This window comes from Ranitomeya imitator, chromosome 2 (assembly GCF_032444005.1).
Source record: "Ranitomeya imitator isolate aRanImi1 chromosome 2, aRanImi1.pri, whole genome shotgun sequence".
Lineage (NCBI taxonomy): Eukaryota > Metazoa > Chordata > Amphibia > Anura > Dendrobatidae > Ranitomeya > Ranitomeya imitator.
In genome coordinates this window covers 213,060,525-213,086,520 of record NC_091283.1, presented here as the reverse complement: position 1 = coordinate 213,086,520, position 25,996 = coordinate 213,060,525, and the positions used below count along the sequence as shown (strand labels likewise).

General features: G+C 40.0%; 1 protein-coding gene across 1 annotated transcript in view; it reads left to right on the top strand.

Annotated features, from left to right (window-relative positions):
- The window catches only part of ASTN2 (astrotactin 2), a 1,089,443-nt gene that overhangs the window by 255,830 nt on the left and 807,617 nt on the right, over positions 1-25,996 (top strand). Inside the window, exon 3 of the mRNA XM_069748558.1 lies at positions 17,714-18,068. Within this exon, the coding sequence (XP_069604659.1) occupies positions 17,714-18,068 (355 nt within the window). The remainder of the gene's footprint in view (positions 1-17,713; positions 18,069-25,996) is intronic.

Below are 25,996 nucleotides of genomic sequence, written 5' to 3'. Positions count from 1 at the left end.
GAGACCTCCTTTTGCCTTCAGAGCAGCGTCAGTTCTTGTATGTACACTTGCAAACAGGTTTTAAAGGAAAAATACATGTACCCTAACCATAGTATATATAAAAATAAAATGTGGCTTACCTCAGTATTTTCTTAGATCCGTAACTGTTTTTATTTTTTAGGTTTAACCCCTTAACCCCGGAGCTTTTTCACTCCCCTTCTTCCCAGAGCCATAACTTTTTATTTTTCCATCCATATGGCCATGTGAGGGCTTCATTTTTCAGGACGAGTTGTCCTTTTGAACAACACCATTGTATTTACCATGTCATGTACTAGAAAACGGGAAAAAAATCCAAGTGCGGTGAAATTGCAAAAAAAGTGCAATCCAACACTGGGTTTTTGTTTGGCTTTTTTGCTATGCTCACTAAATGCTAAAACTGACCTGCCATTATGGTTCTCCAGGTCATTACGAGTTCATAGACACCAAACATGTCTAGGTTCTTTTTTATGTAAGTGGTGAAAACAAAATTCCAAACTTTGCTAAAAAAAATTATGTAATTTTCTGATACCCGTAGCGGCTCCATTTTTCGTGATCTGGGGCTGGGTAAGAGATTGTTTTTTGAGTGCTGAGCTGTTGTTTTTAATGATACCGTTTTGGTGCAGATACGATCTTTTGATCACCCGTTATTGTATTTTAATGCAATGTCACAGCGACCAAAAAACGTAATTATGGCGTTTTGACTTTTGTTTCTCACTACACCATTTAGCGATCAGGTTAATCCTTTCTTTTATTCATAGATGGGGCAATTCTGAACATGGCGATACCAAATACAGGGTGGTCCAAAAGTAGGTGGACAGTATGTGTAATAGGGTTATGAAGGGGGAGATTTATCAAACATGGTGTAAAGTGAAACTGATTCAGTTGCCCTTAGCAACCAATCAGATTCCACTTTCCATTCTTCACAGACTCTTTGGAAAATGAAAGGTGGAATCTGATTGGTTGCTAAGGGAAACTGAGTCAGTTTCACAGATCTAGTTTTCACAGATAAATCTCCCCCAAATCTGTTTTCTTTTCAGATAATTCAGATAACCCATAATGGCAAATAATTTAAATACAGATAAAAGAAAATTGATTTTAAAAGAATATTGGAAATCTCAAAATGCTGAAACAGTTAGAGCAAATTGGGTTGAAACATTTGGTACTCAAGCCCCAAAGAGACAAACCGTTTACGGCATCCGTGACAAATTCATTGCCACTGGCTCTATCCTTAATGCTCCAAAAAATGGTCGACCCAAAACAGCCTGTACAGAAAATAATAAACAACTTGATGCTGAAACATTTGCTCAAAAGTCCTCCAGAAGAGTCTCTTTAGAATTGGGAATTTCACGAGCTTCCATCATGCGAATCCTGAAATCTATTGGGTGGAAAGCTTATCATCCACATCTAATTCATGGTTTATTGGAGGATGGTCTAGACAGGCGACTGCAATTTAGTGAGATTATGCTTAACGAAATTGAAGAAAATCCAGTAATTTTAGATAACATTATGTGGAGTGATTATCTGACCATATTAACAGATAGAATAGTATTTACTGGTATAATGAGAACATGCATTTAACATGAGATCAACAACTAAATGAGCCTGGTGTCAATGTTTGGGGTGGTATTTCAAGTTTTTGTGTTTTTGGACCATTTTGTTTTTAAGGAACAGTCACCGGAGATAAGTATCTCGAAATTCTAATCAATCAAGATGTTCCCCCGTTACAGCAACGGTCTAATTCAAATGACCTTTGTTTCCAACAAGATGGGGCCCCTCCACATTATTCAAGAGTAGTCTGCGAGTATCTTGATGAAACATTTCCTGGCCGACACGTTCACCAGACTTGACCCCGATGGATTTTTTCTTTTGGGGAGTACTACAAGACAAAATTTATAGTCAAAAACCAAAAAGTGTCAGTGATTTGAAAATTACATAAGAGATGCATTTCAATAAATTAATTCCCAAAGAGACTTGTGCAAAAATGTTTGTCGAAGCGTAAGAGGCAGACTTCAAACCTGTGCAAATTGTGATGGAAAACAGTTTGAGCACCTGCACTGATAAAATTTAAGGGCTTTTGTATTATTGTGCAGAATAAAATGTTATTGTCAATGTTGTGCTTGTGTTAGTAAATATAATTTTATATATAAATCAAAATAAATGTTATTATTTTCTGTCCACCTACTTTTGGACCACCCTGTATGTGTAGGTTTGATTTTTTTTATTGTTTTATTTTGAATGGGGCAAAAGGTGGGGTGATTTAAAGTTTTATATATTTTATTTTCATATTTTTAAAAACTTTTTTTTTTTACTTTGGCATGCTTCACTAGCCTCCATGGGAGGCTAGAAACTGTCATAACTCGATCACCTCTGCTACATAGAAACGATGCTCAGATGTAGTTGAATTACAGCATTGCTATGAGCGCTGACCACAGGGTGGCGCTCATAGAAATCCGGCATCAGCAAACATAGTGGTCTCAAGGAGACCTCTGGTTGTCATGCCGACACACCGATGACCCCCGATCACGTGACGGGGGTCACCGGTGCGCGCATTTCCGGTCAGATGGCTGGAAGCGCTTGTTAAATGCCGCTGTCAGAGTTTGACAGCGGCATTTAACTAGTTAATGGGTGCGGGCGGATCGCGATTCCACCTGCGCCTATTGTGGGCACATGTCAGCTGTTTGCACATTCATAGTAACATAGTAACATAGTAACATAGTAACATAGTTAGTAAGGCCGAAAAAAGACATTTGTCCATCCAGTTCAGCCTATATTCCATCATAATAAATCCCCAGATCTACGTCCTTCTACAGAACCTAATAATTGTATGATACAATATTGTACTGCTCCAGGAAGACATCCAGGCCTCTCTTGAACCCCTCGACTGAGTTCGCCATCACCACCTCCTCAGGCAAGCAATTCCAGATTCTCACTGCCCTAACAGTAAAGAATCCTCTTCTATGTTGGTGGAAAAACCTTCTCTCCTCCAGACGCAAAGAATGCCCCCTTGTGCCCGTCACCTTCCTTGGTATAAACAGATCCTCAGCGAGATATTTGTATTGTCCCCTTATATACTTATACATGGTTATTAGATCGCCCCTCAGTCGTCTTTTTTCTAGACTAAATAATCCTAATTTCACTAATCTATCTGGGTATTATAGTTCTCCCATCCCCTTTATTAATTTTGTTGCCCTCCTTTGTACTCTCTCTAGTTCCATTATATCCTTCCTGAGCACCGGTGCCCAAAACTGGACACAGTACTCCATGTGCGGTCTAACTAGGGATTTGTACAGAGGCAGTATAATGCTCTCATCATGTGTATCCAGACCTCTTTTAATGCACCCCATGATCCTGTTTGCCTTGGCAGCTGCTGCCTGGCACTGGCTGCTCCAGGTAAGTTTATCATTAACTAGGATCCCCAAGTCCTTCTCCCTGTCAGATTTACCCAGTGGTTTCCCATTCAGTGTGTAATGGTGATATTGATTCCTTCTTCCCATGTGTATAACCTTACATTTATCATTGTTAAACCTCATCTGCCACCTTTCAGCCCAAGTTTCCAACTTATCCAGATCCATCTGTAGCAGAATACTATCTTCTCTTGTATTAACTGCTTTACATAGTTTTGTATCATCTGCAAATATCGATATTTTACTGTGTAAACCTTCTACCAGATCATTAATGAATATGTTGAAGAGAACAGGTCCCAATACTGACCCCTGCGGTACCCCACTGGTCACAGCGACCCAGTTAGAGACTATACCATTTATAACCACCCTCTGCTTTCTATCACTAAGCCAGTTACTAACCCATTTACACACATTTTCCCCCAGACCAAGCATTCTCATTTTGTGTACCAACCTCTTGTGCGGCACGCTATCAAACGCTTTGGAAAAATCGAGATATACCACGTCCAATGACTCACCGTGGTCCAGCCTATAGCTTACCTCTTCATAAAAACTGATTAGATTGGTTTGACAGGAGCGATTTCTCATAAACCCATGCTGATATGGAGTTAAACAGTTATTCTCATTGAGATAATCCAGAATAACATCCCTCAGAAACCCTTCAAATATTTTACCAACAATAGAGGTTAGACTTACTGGCCTATAATTTCCAGGTTCACTTTTAGAGCCCTTTTTGAATATTGGCACCACATTTGCTATGCGCCAGTCCTGCGGAACAGATCCTGTCGCTATAGAGTCCCTAAAAATAAGAAATAATGGTTTATCTATTACATTACTTAGTTCCCTTAGTACTCGTGGGTGTATGCCATCCGGACCCGGAGATTTATCTATTTTAATCTTATTTAGCCGATTTCGCACCTCTTCTTGGGTTAGATTGGTGACCCTTAATATAGGGTTTTCATTGTTTCTTGGGATTTCACCTAGCATTTCATTTTCCACCGTGAATACCGTGGAGAAGAAGGTGTTTAATATGTTAGCTTTTTCCTCGTCATCTACAACCATTCTTTCCTCACTATTTTTTAAGGGGCCTACATTTTCAGTTTTTATTCTTTTACTATTGATATAGTTGAAGAACAGTTTGGGATTAGTTTTACTCTCCTTAGCAATGTGCTTCTCTTCAATTTAGTAATTTAATAAAAAGATGAATAATAATAATAAATGTCCCTATTAGACAATTGGAAAGGTGCTATTACATGTGAGCTTCAAAATATAATACAAAGTAGGATATAATAATTGCCCATAGATCTTAAACATTCATCAAGTGACAATGATAAGCTTACAATGAAACGAATATATTAAAAAAATATACTGTATTGGAAAAATCATATCTGTAGTGATATTAAATACCCAAGTGACAAAAAAGCTTATAAGCATGCAGAAAATGTAATCAAAGTTTATATAAGGACATTCTTGCCCTATGTGAATATGAAAATATACATGCAAGAAATGACTGATTATTAGACTAGCATAGGTAAGTATGAACGTGTAAATGCTATACATTATGGTGGACTGCTCAGACTGGAAACACAACCCTTTTATGAGTGAAGGAGTACCACAACTATAGTTTGCACATAATATTTGAATACTTTACTACAGCTTGTGCCTTCAAGGTTGTATGAAAGACCCTGCTTATAATTTTTGGCAAACTTTGCACTGTGCAGAACATTTATAAGTGAAGGAGTACTACAACTATACTTTGCACACAATATTTGAATGCTGTACTACAGTTTGTGCCTTTAAGGTTGTATGGATGACCCTGCTTGTAATTTGTAGAAGGCTTTGCACTTAGCGCATAGCCTTTATGAGTCTAGGAGTACCACTACATGACAATTTGAACAGAAAGCGTATGAGTCCCTCCTTTATGTCTAATACAGGGTGTATCTGAGTCTTTCTTACAACACATTTTAGCAGTTCTTACTTCCTTCATAAATTACACTGAAATTTCAATTTTTTTTTACTAGAAATTTCAATTTTAGTTTACTTAAATTATTACTTTTTTAAATCCTTTTTAAAATTTTACCTTATGTAAAAGTAATTATAAAGGAAAGAATGTTTATTAACATTTTTTTTTGTAAACTCCAATTTCTTGTTGATTTTGAGTATTTTATTGTGAATCCTTAAAGTGGATTAAAAGTGTGACACCATTGTTCTCAGCATATCAATCATTGATTTAAACAGTATATACGATATGATATTTTGTTACATGTAATCTTTGAAAACAATATTTTTTAATGTTGCAATATCCATAAAATCTTAGCAATTAGCTTTACAAATTGCCGAGTAAATCCTATGGCGTCTGATCCCCTTCACCTGTCTCCTGCTTTTTTGCCATCTTATATAAGATCAGTTAGAAGGAAGTATGAAACAGATGGAAGGACTTATAATTGCAGAATCAGAATTCAAAGTTGTTTCATTCCATTAATTAATATGCATTGCAGCATCCAAATGATGTGAGGTGGAACATGTAGGTTGTAAGTAAAGGCATCACATCTTTCTGCTTTTTTTAATTAGCTGTTTGTGTAATGTATTATATTTTATTACTTGAAGGTAATAGTTTTATTAAAATATAGGTACATTAGTATAAATATAATACAGCTTAAAGGGAAAATGTTAGTAAGATAAACCTTTCTAAGCTGTCTACATGGGCATGTAGGTCATAGAAAGTTGAAAAAAATGATACCTTGATATATGCGATCCTATGACTTATTTCAGAGAAATCCATGTTTTTCTTAATATGTAAATGAACTGTTAAGATCTATGGGCCGGACATAGATCTCTCTGAGAATTTGTCTCCAGAGCTTATTTTAAATGAACGGTGTTGTTACCATTGTGAGACATGTCATGACTGACAGTCTGCTCTCCTGATCTACATGTTTCAAATTGGTAATGCCTCCTTTCATTTAAAAGAAGCTCTGGAATTCTTGGGGGCAATATTCATAGGTAGTGATGAGCGAATATACTCGTTACTTCGAGATTTCTAAAGCATGCTCGGAAGTCTTCCGAGTATTTTTTAGTGCTCGGAGATTTAGTTCTCCTCACCTCACCTGAATGATTTACATCTCTTGCCCAGCTTGATTACATGTGGGGATTCCCCAGCAACCAGGCAACCCCCACATGTACTTATGCTGGCTAACATATGTAAGTCATTCAGCTGCGGCAAGTAAAACTAAATCTGAGCACTAAAAAATACTCGGAGGACCCCCGAGCATGCTCGAGAAATCTCGAGTAACGAGTATATTCGCTCATCACTATTCGTAGGCCCTTTCCAGTCTGAGAATACCAGCTCCGAGCTGTCTGCTTTAGCTTGGTTGGTTGTTAAAAATGGGGGGTCACCCTGCCGTTTTTTAAAACTATTTATTTAAAATAATTTTTAAAAATGGTGTGGGGACACCTCTATTTTTGATAAACAGCCAAAATAACGCTGACAGCTGAGGGCTGAAGCCTGCAGCTGTCAGTTATACCTCCACTGGTAATGAAGAATAGAGGGACCCCATTAAATTTGTTTTTACATTTACTTAGTTATTACACAGGTGCTGGCTCTTGAATACTCTCATCATCTCACACCTGCTCTTGCTGCTGTTAGCGAGACCAGGCGTACGATGATGAGACTAAACATACTGATCCACTAAGCAGATATTAAGCTGCATGTCGAATCAAAACAGAGTGTCACATTTTTTTAAATAAAAAGTTAGAATTTTATTAACACAAACAATACACTTAATAAAACAATGCCTCAAAACCATACACAATATACACTGGAAATAGGCGTTTACAAAATTCTGGGAAAGCACTAGGTAATATACGTACAATTAAATACGTTGAGTTTGGTACTAAAGCATGCTGAGAAACATTCTTGATAAGATGTAATATTTATTTTTTGTTATCTGGTGACACCAATATATACTTTAATTCCATACAACTATAGATTATATCATTTACTATTAAAAAGCATGCTAGAAAACCAAGGATAGGCACTTGAAACCACTAAAGTAAATGACTGCGCACGGGCGCTAGAGACACTATTATAAATATTTTATTCACAATACAGTTATATCAAAATAAATACCACCAATGGGCACGAAGAGTATTGAGTCCACGATTGATACTTTGGATTGAAATACTACTTAGTGATGATATGCATATAACCTCAAAAAATCCCCTATTTGAACCATAGTTAGTACAACAACTACTGGACTGATAATTATATAGTCCGGACAATCTATTGTCAGTAAGCGTTAAATGCCGTATGGGTAAATACCCCTTAAATATCAAACCAGCTTTTGTTGATACCGTGACCACTGGATTAGTAATTATATATGCAAAGCCGCCCGATAGCAATAAGCACTGACCGCCGTAAGAGTAAATAGCTATTGAAATGACCAACTAGCTACTGTTGATATCGTGACCACAGAATTAATGATTCATCACACATGGCAGCATGTTCTAAATACGCGCTTGCTGCCATGTAGATACAGGGCTAAAAATGTCAAATCAACCACTAATAGTGCCGTAACAGCTAGACTAATAATATAAACAGCATAGCCCCTTATCCATAAGCATTAGTTGCCATGAGGATAAATAGCTCTAAAGTATCAAAAACTGAATTTAGCCATACAAAATACACTGGATAGATGTAATACAACGCATACAAAGTGTAGACAACACTAGCTGTAGTAAACCAACGATATAAAGCTGGTACACACCCTGATTTCAACACCGCATGAAATAAGTACGCTCTATATCCAAAATATCCACACGGTGCTATGAATAAGCTAGCAGGTAGTACTTAGATATAGCGCTTGGACCTTGGACCGAGGAAGCAAAACCAGCCCCCTTGAGGTGTCCAGGATCATACCCCTCAGGGTCCGATGTGGTGGTCGGGGCCCCTCAGGGTCCGATTTGGTGGTCGGGGCCCCTCAGGGTCCGATTTGGTGGTCGGGGCCCCTCAGGGTCCGATTTGGTGGTCGGGGCCCCTCAGGGTCCGATTTGGAGGTCAGGGCCCCTCAGGGTCCGATTTGGTGGGCGGGGCCCCTCGGCCTCCTATTTGGTGGGCTGGACACCTCAGGTAACAATTTGGTGGGTTGGTCACTTTAAGAGCTGATATTATCTGGCAAAACTGTGTCCTGGTGGGGTCATGTAGAGTTCGTAGGCGTTGGCATAGTAACTGGGTCTGACTGCACATAGCAATGAGCTAATCAGCCAGGTGGAAAATGCTGGATGTTCAGGCCCCCTCTTCAATTGAATGGTGTACGGGTTCAGATTCGATTTTGGGCACCTTTCTGCTACCCAAATCAAACTTTTTTTTTTAATGTTCGGCTTAACTTGATGGACCCGAACATCAACAGGTCCGCCCAACAATGATAAACATATTAGTTATATGCAAGTAATGAAAAATAATTGGAATTGGAATAAAATTTTCAAAACATCTTAATTTATTTAGTATTAAGTATGAGAAGTACATGCAGTTACACACTTTGACATGCTATCAATGAGGTTATTATCACAAAACATCAAGATCTGCTGCTGGCAGCTCCCTTTGCAAATTTTTGTTTAAAACCTTTGCACTTCATTTTTGACAAAAAAAAAACACCAGTACCCAGGCAAAGGTGCTTACCTATCAGGCCTCTGACCAATTGCACTATCAAGGTGTAGCGGACCCAAGTTAAGATGGCAACTGCACAGGTGCAATAATACCGATGAGGCAGCCAGCCTACAATCAGGGATTGTCCGCTTGGTATAAAAGTGCAAACAGAAAGTCTGTATATGGCATGTTCACACAGAGAATGCAGAGCATATGGCTCAGCCTATTAATGATGCCATATGGCGGCTAACCAGCGCTGACTAATGCGTCCTGTGTGAACAGAGGCCACAGTTTACAGAGCCATCTAGGGCACAACTGCACCCCGAAAAATATAAGTGCACAAAAACATAACAATGTATGCAAGGTATTGGTTCATTTTTGACTACGTTATTCAGCACAGGGTATGTCATGTGTCATTATTTTTTAGTATACGTAAAGAAGCACTGCATCACCTAGACATTAAAATCTCAATATATCCTCTTGATGTATACAGCAATCTTACATTCCTGCAGTCTCTACCATAGTCTTCTTCTTGCAATACTTAGGCTATGTTCACACGTTGCATTTTTTATGTGTTTTTTTTTTCCCACAGGCAAAACCTGCTCTCTTGGCAGTAAGAAACTTGCTGCAAAAAGGCAGGTTTTGCTTAGTTTTTCTTGCATTTTTTCCTGCGTTTTGCTTTGTTTTTGTCATGGTATATTTGTCTCTTGTGCATGCTGATAAAGTGAGCACAAAAAAAAACCAAGCTGGGTGCATGTGATTTCTGAAAACTCATGGACTTTGCTGGTACTGTAAAATGCAGCTGAAAATTTGCATAAAAAAGAATTTAAAAAACTGAAAAACATAGCCTTAGGCTGTGTGCACACAATGCATTTTTGGTGCATTTTCACAGTGTTTTTTCCACTCAGAAATTAGCCAAAAATGCTATGGAATACGACTGCCAGCTAATTCAGTGAGTATTCTGAAGTGCTGTGCACATGATCAGTAATTTTGCAGTGAGTTAATTCTACAGCATGTCGATTCTTTGTGCGTATTTTTAACGTTTTTCACCCATTGCATCTATTGACTAAGTCCGCAGCAAAAACGTGGGTATAAAAATCTTTGCAGATTTGCTGAGTTTTTGCTTAAGATTTCACAAACTTTCTATGGTGTTTCCCACCCTGTCATTCGTGTGACAGCATGGGAAACACCGGTGCAGTGGTTCTGCCATCATGTCCGCTGTAGTCCAAGTAATCCAGAGTGTCCCATGGCGATCTCACCTGTAGAACTATCACATCAGGAGATATGACTGCTCTAACTGGCTGCCGGTGACACACTGACAGGAGTGCCATCGCTCCTGCAATGTATAGCACTGAGCTGCCATTAGAAAGGTCACACAAGTTCATCAGCTGATGAGCTCTTGTTATCTCACGACACCACCGCTGCGTGAGAACTTTCTCACGCAGTGGTGGTGCCATAAGTGATATCACCAGGGCTCATCAGCTGATGACCTGTGGTGAACTGTCTCACCGCTCTACACTGCAGGAGCGATTACCGTATTTCTTGTACTATAAGATGCACTTTTTTCCCAAAATGTTTTTGGCAAAATGGGGGTGCATCTTATAGTCGGAATGTACCGTACTTAAAATTAGTGAGGTGGCAGCTTTAGTCTGGTAATTCTTCTGGTGGTCCGACACTGCAGGGCGATGGTCTCACTCCCATTCCAGTGCGGCAGGTGTGGCAGGTTCAGCAGGTTCGGCGGTGCTCAGTGGTGCGGGGGCTCCGGCGTCATTTTGTGAAGCCCAGAGCCCCGCACTTCCATTGCCTCGATGCTGTTGCCTCAGGAAAAATGGCCACCCGAGACCTCAATCTGTGCGTGCGCCGCTGCCATTTTCCTTGAGGCCACAGCATTAAAGCAATGTAAGTGCGGGGACCCCAGTCTTTCACAAAATGACTCCCAAGCCCCTGCCTCCCTGAGCACCGCCAAACCTGCTGCACCAGTCTGGGTCATATCATAACCGTACCATCAAACACCCCCTGTGACTCTGTTCCATCAGCGCTGCTGATCCCCCAAGGTAAGCTGAATTAAGGATTGTAGGATGGACCCATATTTGATGCATTATTTTTTTCTTCCCCATTTTCCTTGTGAAAATTTGGGGTGCGTCTTATGGACCAGTGCATCTTATAGTCCCAAAAATACGGTGGGACATTATGGATTATCTTCTCTGTGGACAGGTTAGGAATATTGTTGTTTATTATTTTAATTTATTTATAGGTGATGTCGGCTTCAGTGGACTTAGTAATGTCACAAGTATGGTTAAATTTAGATTCCTTAAAGGAGTCTGTGTTATTATTTCAAATAATGGACTTTATTCTGAGTGTTTGTTTTTATAATATCACTATGGGGTTAGCCTCTGGGCTTGATGTTACCTGTCAATACACATCAACCCACAACAACTATTACCCCACTTGCCACCGCACCAGGGCAAGTGGGAAGAGTAAGGGTAGGTTCACATTGCGTTAGTGCAGTCCGTTCAACGCATACTTTGAAAGGACTGTGCTAACGCAAGTGCTGACTTTTGCACAGCGCTAGCACAGATGGAGCTTCTGCTAGCTCCATCTGCGCTAGCAGTGATGGACCCGGAAACGCTGCAGCCCGCGTCTCGGGTCTGTCACTCAAATGACGGCACATCGCTAGCGCACGCCCATTGAGGGCGTGCGCTAGCGATGCATCCGACATTGCAGACTATGGTGGCGTTAACGGACTACGTTACACCGTGTTATGCCGCGGTGTAGCGTAGTCCGTTAAACGTAGAGCCATAACGTAATGTGAACCCAGCCTTAGGCTAAGTGCCAGAATTGGTGCATCTTATGGATGCACCATTTCTGGGGTGGCTGAAAGCTGATGTTTTTAGTCTGGGAGGGGATCAATATCTGCCTAGCCTTTGCTGATTCAATTTTATAGGTGACCCTATGTCAATATTTTCTGTGGTCCCCATGTAACCTAGCCAGTAAAGGCTAAGCAAACAACTGTGAGCTGATATTATTAGCCTCGGAAACTTTATGGCTATTGGTTCCTTCCTATAATATTAACATCAGCCAGCCTTCAGCTGTCTGCTTTCCCTCTGCTGGTTATGAAAATTACATGGGAGCCCATGCATTTTTTTTTCTTTTTTTTTTGTCAAAATTAACAGTTTCTGTTTGGTCACAGACAATGTAGGCTCATTCTGGTAACACTCCTACATAAGCTGGTGACAATGTGTGTATGTGTGTTTATTTAACTCTTTACTTACCAGTTCAGTATTGAGGATTTCTAACTGTCTGCAATAAACCTAGGGCTTGGTGTCAATGACAGCTGCTGCCACCAAGCCCTATTCCCGTTACCCTGAAGCTACTGCATCACAATGAAAAAGAACCTAGAAATTACATCACAAAACATTTTTTAAATATCTTTATGCACACAAAACCGAGGCAAAAACGCACCAAAAAAAGAATTTTTTGTCGCAGCATTTTTGCTGCCAATAGATGCAGAGACCTTGCAAAAAAGACCGTAAGCAAATACTCAACGTGCGCATAAACCCTTATACTGCTGCGGTTTTTATGCAAACTCAACATCTGACCAAAAAGTTTGATGCAACTTTTTTAACCCCTTAATGACTGGAGGTATTTTTGTTTTTGCGTTTTCCTTTTCTGCTCCCCTTCTTCCCAGAGCCATATCTTTTTTATTTTTTGGTGAAAATGGCCATGTGAGGGCTTGTTTATTGCAGGACAAGTTGTACTTTTGAACAACATCATTGGTTTTAACATTTTGTGTACTGGAAAACAGGAAAACAATTCCAAATGCAGTGAAATTTAAAAAAAAGTGCAATTCCACAGTTGTTTTTTTTTCCATGTTCACTAAAAGCTAAAACTGACCTGCGTTATGATTCTCCAGGTCATTGCAAGTTCATAGACACCAAACATGTCTAGGTTCTTTTTTATTTAAGTGGTGAAAAAAAATGCAAACTTTGGTAAAAAAAACAAAATGGCGCCATTTTCCGAGACCTATAGTGTCTCTATTTTTTGCGATTTGGGGCCGAGTGAGGACTTATTTTTTGTGCGCAGAGCTGACATTTTATTGATACTATTTTGGTGTAGATACAATCGCCCGTTATTGCATTTTATTGCAGTGTATTGGCAACCAAAAAAACGTAATTCTGGCATTTTTTATTTTTTTCTTGTTACGTCGTTTACCCATTGGGTTAATTCTTTATTGATATATTGGGCAACTTTGAACTCGGCGATACCAAATATGTGCATGTTGGATTTAAACATTTTTTTAAAAATATTACTTTTGGCATGCTTCAATACAGTAGTCTCCATGGGAGACTAGAAGCTTCAGTTGTCTGACCACCTCTGCTACACACAAGCAATGGTCAGATCAGTGAGTAGCAGAAATGCTCACTTGCTATGAACGCCAACCACAGGGCGGAGCTCATAGCAGTCCGGCTATGACAACCATAGAGGTCTGCTGGAGACCTTTGGTTGTCATGCCAACCCATTGTTGACCCGTGATCATATGACAGAGTCACCGATGTGTGGGATTTCCAGCGTGCTTTCAGTTAATTGCCAGTCATTGACAGCAGTCTTTACTTTAACAAGTTAACAGCGGCGGCTGGGTCGCGATTCCACCTGTGGCTGTGCCGGGCACATGTCAGCTGTTCAAAACAACTGACATGTGCCTGGAAAGATGTGGGCTCAGCATCAGAGCCCACATCAAAAGGAAGGAGTCCAATGTGGGTGTACTATTATGCCCAAATTTCGAAAGGGGTTAATTCACAGTTCATTGAACCTAAAGGTGTTGAATGTACATATAACCTGTCTAGGTTGGGCTGATTCCTTAGGCTTAAAAATTGATATTCATAACTATTTTTTGAGGTGTCTTGATGATTTGGAATTGGATGGAGTTAGATGGAAGGCAATGAAGAGTTCAACGGGTAGTATAAGAGTTTTCTGTATGTTAGGGATAAGAATAGTGGTATCCTGTGGAACAAGAGGATATATTGGGGAGTTAATGTCGGCTGATGTGCTTGGATATCTATTTACTTTAATAAATGTTTAATGTTTTTGATTTAGAGGTGCTTTACCATGAATAAAGTACATTTTAATCAATAACTATTGGAATAATAATAATTTCCACAATTGGATGTGTTTAAATAAAATGTTCCTGTGCTGAGATAATCTTATAAATGTGCCCCTGTTGTGTACTGTGTAATGGCTGAGTCTGATTGTACAGGAACCTGGTCTAATTTATCACACAAGAGTGCGTACAACGCCGCTTTGGCGGACGCCACTAACCACCCTAACCTGGACCAGGAAAGTGCACTAAGCGCATGGCGCTGTACTGGCGGTCGCTGCTGAGAGATGCTGATTTGTGTGCTGCATGTGCAGAGTAGCACTAACTGGCGCTAGGCAGCTTCCACCATTCGCAAGCAGACAACAACACTAGGAATGGGAATGATTTGGAGCTTTCATCCATTGACAGGCATACATCCACCCACACACGTAAATAAGTTTACACTAGCGCATGGCCGAGCGGCCATGCAAACCTTTTATAGCAGTAGCGCTCCGGGACCTTCCTGATGGTCCAATTAGAGCCGCAACAGGACCTGAGCATGTGACCCCCGACCTCCAATGGGAGGTCGTCCCGTGGGCATGCTCAGTATGGGAAAAGCAGGACTTAGTCCCAGAAAGGCCTGCTCGCTGCTGATCAGTGCTGACTACAAAGACATAGCCTGGAAAGGCAGCAGTAGCTATTTGCACAGTATCAGTCTGAGCCAGACGCTCGAATCGACGTCTCCACTGAGCAGGCTCTACTGTGGCTTAAGGAGAATGGGAGAATGCAGAGGAGATGGTTTGAGATTCCCCCTGTGCAGCAGAGGGGACTTGACACCTAACACTTTGTTAGTGGGAAAACCCCTTGAATTTTACAGTGTGTTAGCAGGTGAAGTTTTAGAGATTATTCGGTACTGAAAAGCAAAGTTGAGCACACTGCTTTGGCATACAACGGTTCAATAGCAGCCTATGGCTACAGTAAGCATATGGGATAGAAGCCTCCCCAGTGTGTACACTAACTGTAAATCAAAAGAAAGCTATAAACCAAGACTAAATAGCTTAAAACGCTGAATTTCAGTAAAATAAATGAATGAATTCTGTTAGACTAAAGCAAATAATTATATACTATAGTCACAGAGTGGATAAAATAAAAAGATAAAAGATAGTCTGTAGCGAAAACCCCCAGATATGATCAAATAAATGGAATTGATTAATTGAGAGTTCATGTAATAGGAAATCAAATAAATTAATACATTGCACTAAAAACATTCTGTGCCCTTTGTTCATGTTTCCCAATTGAATTGATTTTAGTTCATTATTTTATAATTAGCATCCAGAGCATTCTTGTTTCAACCAGAAGCAGAGGGGCCACATTGATTTTTATGGGGTCCTTCTGTTTTCCATTCGTTTATTTTTAGATTAAAAAATATAGATCTGAATTCAGGATTTTTTTTTTCTGTTCTAAACAAATATAAAGCAGAAGTACCCCGTAAAAATCAATGTGGCCCTTCTGTTTCCAGTTAAAACAGTAATGCCCTGGACGCGAATTATAACATTAATCATAATTAAAGTTTATCTATCCAGTTGGTTTATTCTAATTAGAACAAACAAGGTGAAAAATGGCATGTGAACATAGCCTAACCCAAAATAGTAACTCCTTCACCACCTTGGGTTTTACTCTTTTTGAGTTCCCGTTTTTTGCTCCCCTTCTTCCCAGAGCCATGACTTTTTATTTTTTGGTCAATATGTCCATATGGGGGCTTGCTTTTTTGCTGGACGAGTTGTAATTTTGAACAGCACCATTGGTTTTACCATGTCGTGTACTGGAAATTGGGAAAAAAAAATCAAAATGCGGTAAAATTGCAAAAAAGCACAATTGCTAAAATTGCTAAAACTGACCTTTCACTATGATTCTCCAGGTCATTACACATTCGTAGACATCAAACATGTCTAGGTTCTTTTTTATTTAAATGGCGGGGAAAAAATCCAAAGACTAAAAAAAATGTGCCATTTCCCGATATCTGTAGCGACTCCATTTTTTGTGATCTGGGGTTGGGTGAGGGCTTATTTTTTGTGCTCTGAGCTGACGTTTTTAATTATACCATTTTGGGATAGATATGATCTTTTGATCAACCGTTATTGCATTTTATTGCAATGTTGCTGCAACCAAAAAAAATATAATTTTTTTTTTTTTTTTGTCGTTGCACCATTTACCAATCAAATTAATTCTTTTTATATTCATCGATCGGGCAATTATGAATGCGGCGATACCAAATATGAGTATTTTTTATATTTTTTTAATTGTTTTATTTGAAATGAGCTGAATGGGGGGGGGGTGATTAAAACTTTTATATATTTTTATTTTTTATTATATTTTTCAAAACATTTTTTCTTTACTTTTTGCATGCTTCAATCCTTTCCATGGGAGACTTTAAGCTGCGATCATCTGATCGCTTGTGCTACACATAGAGCTCAGTTGCTATGAGCGTCGACCGCAGGGCAGCACTCATAGTTATCTGGCAAAGACAACCACAGGGGTCTCCTGGAGACCCTGCGTTGTCATTCCAACCCATCAGCGGCCTATAGTCATGTGATACAGGCTCCGATGGGCAGGGTTAGTGACTCACTTCCGGCACAATCATGTTAAATGTTGCTGTGAATCTTGTTTTCCTCAGGCAAAATGGGCCAAAAAAGAGATTTAACTGACTCGGAAAAGTCCGAAAAATATTTAGAATTGAGAGTCCTCAATTCGGAAACTCGGAACTCGGAACTCGGAAAAGTCAAAAATTGTTAGAAGACTTAAAGAGGATGCAGCTCCTGAGATTGATCAGATATTGGGGTGATGATAGATAAGTAATGGCTATTTCTTTATAACATTGTCTCCACTAAGACAAGTTTTGAAAAATATTATGAAAACCCTTAAATGATTTTTCTGTCTCTTGACACTGGAGGTAATATAATATTTTCTAATCCCAATATTGCCATGGGAGAAACGTTTTAGGTTATTTCATTGTAGCAGCATCTTATTTACAAATGTCGTAAACTTTCGGAACTTATTGTAATCTTTAATTATGGACAGATTTGTCTACAGTTGCCCTTCCATGAATTCTAATAAGGACCCCAATTTCCCATTATATAAATTAAATATCACAAAATAAAGTCCCAACGAGACCCTAATTGGCTACAATTGACATTACAACCGCTATATTCATACATCTCATTCCCAACAGAATATCACAAAACCAAGTATCCAACAACTGGTCATCTCTTGTGACTTTCATCTCAGGATGTGTTGAGCCATGAGAAAAGGTAATGACACATTGGAATGTTCAGAAATGTCAGAACCTTGAACCAATCGCAAGAACAACACTGTACCGCTGTCCCGAGCACTTTCTGCCCATAGAGCAAGATTTCTAGCTATTCTGCTAGGGTGAGAATTGCCGATAGAAGTCAATAAAGCTCAAAGAACAGATAATTCCGAAGTTTCTCTGCTGTTGTAATTGATCTCCTTGTACATTTCTATGTTGGTCCATATCTATGTGCATTTATGTTTATAGCGCTCCTTTTCTGTTTTCTGCAGGGAGGACTGATCGCGCTACTGTTACTTCTGCTAATTTTCTCTGTTGCATTGTTTGCTCAACGACGTTGGTACAAGCGAAGAAGAATTCCCCAAAAGAGTGCCAGCACCGAAGCTACTCATGAAATCCACTACATCCCGTCTGTTCTGCTAGGACCCCCATCTCGGGACTTTAGGTCATCTAAGTTGCAACCTCACAGCTCGGTTTTGAGAATGTCTATACGAGAGACCCCAATTTTGGACGATTACGATTGTGAGGAAGAAGAATCTCAAAGAAGTACAGAGCGAATGAATCAGATGGATCACACAAAGCAATTGACGCAAGACAGAAAAGAGAAGAGGAAAGTGCCTAAAAGAGGTACGTGGCAAAATAGTAGCAAAAAGGCGAAATCTGAAATTTGCAAAATATTATGTTATAAAGTCAAAAATATCTTATCCCCCCCCCCGCAATTTATGGAAATAGTTTTTTTTACTTCTGCAACAAAGTTAGTCTGTTGAGGAATGAAGACATGAGAGATTGTGGCATCCATATCAGTGTCTGCCCTCTTTGTCTCTGCTTCCGTCATGAGGTCTCTTCTCGGCAAGGATTTGTGGTATTGCCTTGGCTTGGAGCTCTGTGGTTCAATCTTTGTCTTTAGGTTCTTGTTGTTTTTCCTGGGCAGGGTGACTCGTTATTTAAAATCCTTAAAGGGAACCTGTCACCCTCAAAATCGAAGGCGATCTAAGCCCACCAGCATCAGAGGCTTATGTACAGTATTCTGTAATGCTGTAGATAAGCCCCCGATGTATCCTGAATGATGAGAAAAAGAAGTTAGATTATACTTACCCAGGGATGGTTCTGGTCCGTTTCTGGTCCAATGGGCGTTGCGGTCCGGTCCGGGGCCTCCCATCTTCTTACGATGACGTCCTCTTCTTGTCTTCACGCTGCAGCTCTGGCGCAGGCGTTCTTTGTCCTTTTGAGGGCAGAGCAAAGTACTGCAGTGCACAAGCGCCGGGCCTCTATGACCTTTCCCGGCACCAGCGCACTGCAGTACTTTGCTCTGCCCTCAGCAGGGCAGACAAAGTACGCCTGCGCCGGAGCCGCAGCGTGAAGAGAAGAAGAGGACATCATCGTAAGAAGATGGGAGGCCCCGGACCGGACTGCAATGCCCATCGGACCAGAACCGGACCGGGACCGCGCCTGGGTGAGTATAATCTAACCTCTTTTTCTCATCTCACCACTCTCTGCTCATTCTTCTCGATCTTTCTGCAGCTTTCGACACTGTTGACCACCCTCTCTTACTCTCTAGGCTCCAGTCACTAGGCACTAAGGACACTGCTCTCTCCTGGTTCTCCTCCTATCTTTCTGACCGCTCCTTCAGTGTTCTGTTCTCTGGCTCCACTTCATCTCCTCTTCCTCTCGCTGTCGGGGTACCTCAGGGCTCAGTCCTTGGCCCCCTTCTCTTCTCCCTCTACACAGCCCAAATTGGACAGACCATCAGCAGATTTGGCTTTCAGTACCATCTTTACGCTTATGACACACAACTATACACGTCATCCCCTGACCTTACTCCTGCTGTACTACAGAACGCCACTGACTGTCTGTCCGCAGTCTCTGACATCATGTCCGCTCTCTATCTGAAACTCAACCTCTCCAAAACTGAACTTCTTCTGCTCCCGCCTTCTACTAACCTCCCTAAATCTGACATTTCCCTCTCCGTGGGTGGCACCATAATAACACCCCGGCAGCAGGCACGCTGTCTGGTTGTTATGTTTGACTCTAATCTCTCCTTCACCTCCCACATACAATCTCTTGCCTGCACGTGCCGCTTACACCTAAAGAACATCTCTAGAATCCGCCCTTTTCTCACCATGGAGACAACAAAAACTCTCACTGTAGCCCTAATCCACTCCCGTCTGGACTACTGTAACGCTCTATTACTTGGCCTCCCCCTCACGCAACTTTCCCCTCTCCAGTCTATCCTTAATGCGGCAGCCAGGGTTGTCCATCTGGCTAATCGTTACTCGGACGTGTCCGCTCTTCGCCAGTCGTTACACTGGCTACCCATTCATTACAGGATACAATTCAAAGCACTTGTTCTCACCCACAAAGCTCTCCACAGTGCGGCACCCCCTTACATCTCCTCCCTCATTTCTGTCTATCGGCCTAGCCGACCACTGCGCTCTGCAAACGACTTTCGACTAACCTCTGCACTAATCCGTACCTCCCACTCCCGACTACAAGACTTCTCCCGTGCTGCGCCAATCCTCTGGAATGCTCTACCCCAAGATATTAGGACCATCCACAACTTGCATAGTTTTAGGCGCTCGCTCAAAACTCATTTGTTCAGAGCGGCCTATCACGTTCCCTAATCAAACTCATTTTATGTTTGTGTGTGTAGCCCATTCAGTATCTCCATCTACCCCCCACCCCCTGAAGATGGCTGGACCATCATTGTAAATACATCATTGTAAATACACACCTGTACTTTGTATCTCCCCCACCTCATTGTAGATTGTAAGCTCTCACGAGCAGGGTTGTCTTATTTTGCTTTATTACTGTATTGTTAACATTGTTACCTATGACTGTTGTGTTTGAAACTGTTAAACTGTAAAGTGCTGCGGAATATGTTGACGCTATATAAATAAAGATTATTATTATTATTATCTTTCAGGATACATCGGGGGCTTATCTACAACATTACAGAATGCTGTAGATAAGCCCCTGATGCTGGTGGGTTTACCTCACCTTCGATTTTGGGGGTGACAGGTTCCCTTTAATGCCTGTTCCTTTTACCAGTTATAGTTTAGACAAGTATCTGGTTCATGTCTTTCTGTGCTTAAAGGATGGCTCGTTCCATTAATAATAACTAGTTTTGAAATGTAGGGACCGGTCACTCTCCTTCCCTTAAAGACGGCTGTTTGTTCCCATACTGGAACCAGTCAAGCTGATAACCACATGATATCATAATGGAGAGGTAACCTTTCTGGTCCATTATTTCTTGCACTGTGTGTCTCTCACCCTACGAACATCAGATCATACTAACCCTATTAGAATTCCTCCTAGTACCGCTTACAGGAGGCATCCTGCCCTGATCCACGGTCCTTTCTTTTGCCATACATCTTACATGTTCCGTTATCGATCAAAGAACCTCAAATACTTATTCTCATGGGTAAATAATATTCTTTTATACTTGCACATTCAAACATTTTTTGGTTATTTTCAAGTTTCCAAGATGATTTTTTACCTGTTCCTGGGATCGTAGAGTCATATTTTTATTATTGCCGATGATTCTTGTCTATTATTTAAAGAAATATTGCCATTTCCCAGGGCTTCTATTACAGCTAGTATGGCCCCAGGCAATGACACTGTGAAAGTTTGTGTTACTGCCATCATGCCAGAATCCAAATGAAACTACTACTCTACCCAAAGTTAAAAAAAAAAATATCTGGCAAAACATTTAAAAAAAATTTTGTCTCTTGAACCAGAGGTAACATTACAATATTTTCAAATTTACTACTGGAGATAACTACAGTAATGATAAAATATGGCATTGTTACTCATTACTACTAAATCATTATTTTGTAAACATGTAGTAATAATATAACTGGGAAACTTGGGTTCCTTTGCTTTAAAAAATGTTTTTACTGTTTTAATCCATGGAACAAACTTCCTGACTGAGTCAATTTCAGTTTTCAAGTTTTAAGAACCATAAATAAAAAATGTCCTTAGACATAGCTGTTCGAGACTTGTTTTATTGCAGGAAGAGTTGTAGTTTTGACCTTTTTCACCTTAAAATATAATGTACCAAAACCATGGGGAACAAAAATCTTAGTGTGAAGAAAAACTAAATTCTGTCATAATAATGCAGTAAAAACAATCTTTTAAATTGATTTTCCCATCAGTACGATTACATTGATATTAAGTGTATATAGTTTTTTTTTAACCCCTTAGTGACAGAGCCAATTTTGAACATAATGACTGGGCCAATTTTTACAATTCTGACCACCCTCACTTTATGAGGTTATGGCTCTGGAACGCTTCAACATATCCCACTGATTCTGAGAATGTTTTCTTGTGACATATTGTACTTCATGATAGTGGTAAAATTTATTTGATATGACTTGTGTTTATTTATGAAAAAAAGAAAGGAAATTTGGCAAAAATGTAGAAAATTTTGCATTTTTCAAACTTTTAATTTTTGTTCCCTTAACCCCTTCATGACCCAGCCTATTTTGACCTTAATGACCTGGCCGTTTTTTGCAATTCTGACCAGTGTCCCTTTATGAGGTAATAACTCGGGAACGCTTCAACGGATCCTAACGGTTCTGAGATTGTTTTTTCGTGACATATTGGGCTTCATGGTAGTGGTAAATTTAGGTCGATAATTTTTGCAATTATTTGTGAAAAAAATGGAAATTTGGCAAAAATTTTGAAAATTTCGCAATTTTCAAATTTTGAATTTTTATTCTGTTAAGCCAGAGAGTTATGTGACACAAAATAGTTAATAAATAACATTTCCCACATGTCTACTTTACATCAGCACAATTTGGGAAACAACATTTTTTTTTGCTAGGGAGTTACAGTGGGGCAAAAAAGTATTTAGTCAGTCAGCAATAGTGCAAGTTCCACCACTTAAAAAGATGAGAGGCGTCTGTAATTTACATCATAGGTAGACCTCAACTATGGGAGACAAACTGAGAAAAAAAAATCCAGAAAATCACATTGTCTGTTTTTTTATCATTTTTTTTGCATATTATGGTGGAAAATAAGTATTTGGTCAGAAACAAACAATCAAGATTTCTGGCTCTCACAGACCTGTAACTTCTTCTTTAAGAGTCTCCTCTTTCCTCCACTCATTACCTGTAGTAATGGCACCTGTTTAAACTTGTTATCAGTATAAAAAGACACCTGTGCACACCCTCAAACAGTCTGACTCCAAACTCCACTATGGTGAAGACCAAAGAGCTGTCAAAGGACACCAGAAACAAAATTGTAGCCCTGCACCAGGCTGGGAAGACTGAATCTGCAATAGCCAACCAGCTTGGAGTGAAGAAATCAATAGTGGGAGCAATAATTAGAAAATGGAAGACATACAAGACCACTGATAATCTCCCTCGATCTGGGGCTCCACGCAAAATCCCACCCCGTGGGGTCAGAATGATCACAAGAACGGTGAGCAAAAATCCCAGAACTACGCGGGGGGACCTAGTGAATGAACTGCAGAGAGCCGGGACCAATGTAACAAGGCCTACCATAAGTAACACACTACGCCACCATGGACTCAGATCCTGCAGTGCCAGTGTCATAATTGACGCCTCTCCATTATTAATTAGGCTTAATGTCACCTTACAATAGCAAGGTGGCAATACCCTTCATTACCCCATATCCCACTGCTGCACGGGAATGGGAAGAGAGTGGCCAAGTGCCAGAATAGGCGCATCTTCCAGATGTCTGTTTTCTGGGGTGGGTGGGGGCAGGTGTTTTTAGCCGGGGGGGGGGCAATTACCGTGGACCCTCTCCAGGCTATTAATATCTGCCCTCAGTCACTGGCTTTACTACTCTGGCGGAGAAAATTGTGCGGGAGCCCGCGCCAAATTTTTCCGCCATTTAACCCTTTAATTTACTAGCTAGAACGGCCAAATGTTGCATAGACACACTACTAACATTAGTAGTGTGGAATATGCAAAAAAATGGGGATATGAGATGGTTTACTGTATGTAAACCAGGTCTCATATCATGTCGGGTTTAGGAAGGAGAAAGCAAAAGCCGGCAATTGAATTATTGGCTTTCTGCTATATCGCGCTGGATGAAATATTAATATATATACATATATGTGTCTACTGACATATACAGTGGGGCAAAAAAGTATTTAGTCAGTCAGCAATAGTGCAAGTTCCACCACTTAAAAAGATGAGAGGCGTCTGTAATTTACATCATAGGTAGACCTCAACTATGGGAGACAAACTGAGAAAAAAAAATCCAGAAAATCACATTGTCTGTTTTTTTAACATTTTATTTGCATATTATGGTGGAAAATAAGTATTTGGTCAGAAACAAACAATCAAGATTTCTGGCTGTCACAGACCTGTAACTTCTTCTTTAAGAGTCTCCTCTTTCCTCCACTCATTACCTGTAGTAATGGCACCTGTTTAAACTTGTTATCAGTATAAAAAGACACCTGTGCACACCCTCAAACAGTCTGACTCCAAACTCCACTATGGTGAAGACCAAAGAGCTGTCAAAGGACACCAGAAACAAAATTGTAGCCCTGCACCAGGCTGGGAAGACTGAATCTGCAATAGCCAACCAGCTTGGAGGGAAGAAATCAACAGTGGGAGGAGGATGCCATGCGCAAAAAACGCTGACACACCCTGCCTATTTTCGGGACTTTTCAGCGTATTACGGCCGTAATATACGGATCGTATTTTCATACGCTGTGTGTGACGCCGGCCTAACAAGAAGTTTATTAACCCTTCTGGTGCTTCACGAGAACTAAAGGAATGTGGAAGGAAAAAATGAACATTTTCCTTTTTTCACAAAAATTTACTTTAGAACCAAACTTTTTTCATTTTTGCAAGGGTATCAGGAGCAATTTCTCCTGAGTGCGCTGATACCCTGTATATGGTACTTGGACATTAGCATCTCAATGTAACCTCTTGATGTATACAGCAATCTTACAGTCCTGCAGTTTTTACCATGGGCTTCTTTCTGCAATACTTAGGCCTGCTCTCTTGACAGTATGAACTTGCTGAAAAAAGGCAAGTTTTGCTACGTTTTTCTTGCATTTTTTGCTGCGTTTTGTTTTTTTCATGGTACATTTACTTTTGTCTCTTGTGCATGCTGATAAAGTTTAGTGATTGAAAAAAAATATGATTCTATTGCGACAAAAACTGATACCTGTATTTTTCAACATTTTTTGCACCATACATTGCTTCCAATGGGTGAAATATGCTGAAAGAAGTGACATGCTCCATTCTGCTAAACCCAAGGTTTTGCACAAAATACTGAGGACAATGCAGCTGAAAATGTGCAAAAAAAAAAGCACAAAAAAACGCTGATAAAACATAGGCTTAGGCTATGTGCACACGGTGCGTTTTTGGTGCGTTTTCGCAGTGTTTTTTTCTGTGTAGAAATGGGTCAAAAAATGCTATGGAATCCTTATGCCAGCTAATTCAATAAGAATCCTGAAGGGCTGTGCACATGATCAGTAATTTTCCTTTGAGTATTTGCAGTGCATTTGTTTCTGCAGCATGTCAATTCTCTGAGCACATTTTTAGCGTTTTTAACCCATTGACTTCAACTGAGTGAGTCAAATCCGCAACAAAGCTCAGGTATGAAAATTATGCTGGAGCCCTTGCAATGTTTTTATTTTATTTTTTTGTAAAAATTAACAGTTGCTGTTTTCTTCCAGCCTATGTATTCTGTTAGCTCTCCTACATACCCTGGTGACAATGTATGTGTTTATTTACTGGTTCAGTAATGAGGTTGTCTGACATGTTTTCATAACTAAACCTAGGGCTTGGTGTCAATAACAGCTGCTGACCCCAACCCTTAATCCAGTTACCCCAATGCAACTGCATCACAATCAAAAAGAAGGTGTTGAACCAAGAAATTACATCACATAACAGTTTTATTACATTTCTTTATTTATCTCAAAAAAATCTTCATTGCTGTGCAAAAATGCATACAAAACCACAGCACAAAGCGCATTTTTGCAGCAGCATTTTTGCTGCCAAGAGATGCAGAAACCTTGCAGAGATTTTTTCAAGCAAGTACTCAACGTGCGCACATACCCTTATCCTGCTGTGGTTTGTGTACAAACTCAACATCTGACCAAAAAGTTGGATGAAATTTTTTTAAGACACAGTTCATTAAACCGAAAAGCTCAAAGTGTGTTGAATGTACAGATAAAGTCTAGGTTTGGCTGATTGGTTCATTAGGGTTAAAAATTTATGCAATGCATAACTATTTTTTGAGGTGTCTTGATGATTTGTAATTGGATGCAGTTAGATGTAGGGACAATGAAGAGTTCAATGGGTAGTATAAGATTTTTCTGTATGGAACAAGAGGATACATTGGGTAGTTAATGTGGCTGATGAGGTTGGATATCTATTTACTTTTAAAAATATTTAATGTTTTTTGATTTAGAGGGGTTTTCCCATCAATAAAGTTCATTTTAAACAATAGATCTTGGAATAATAATAATTTTCAGGGGGAGGAAACCACTGTTTGGGTGCATGGCAGGGCTCCGAAGGGAGGGAGCACCGTTTTACTTTTTGAATGCAAAATTGGTTGGAATCAAT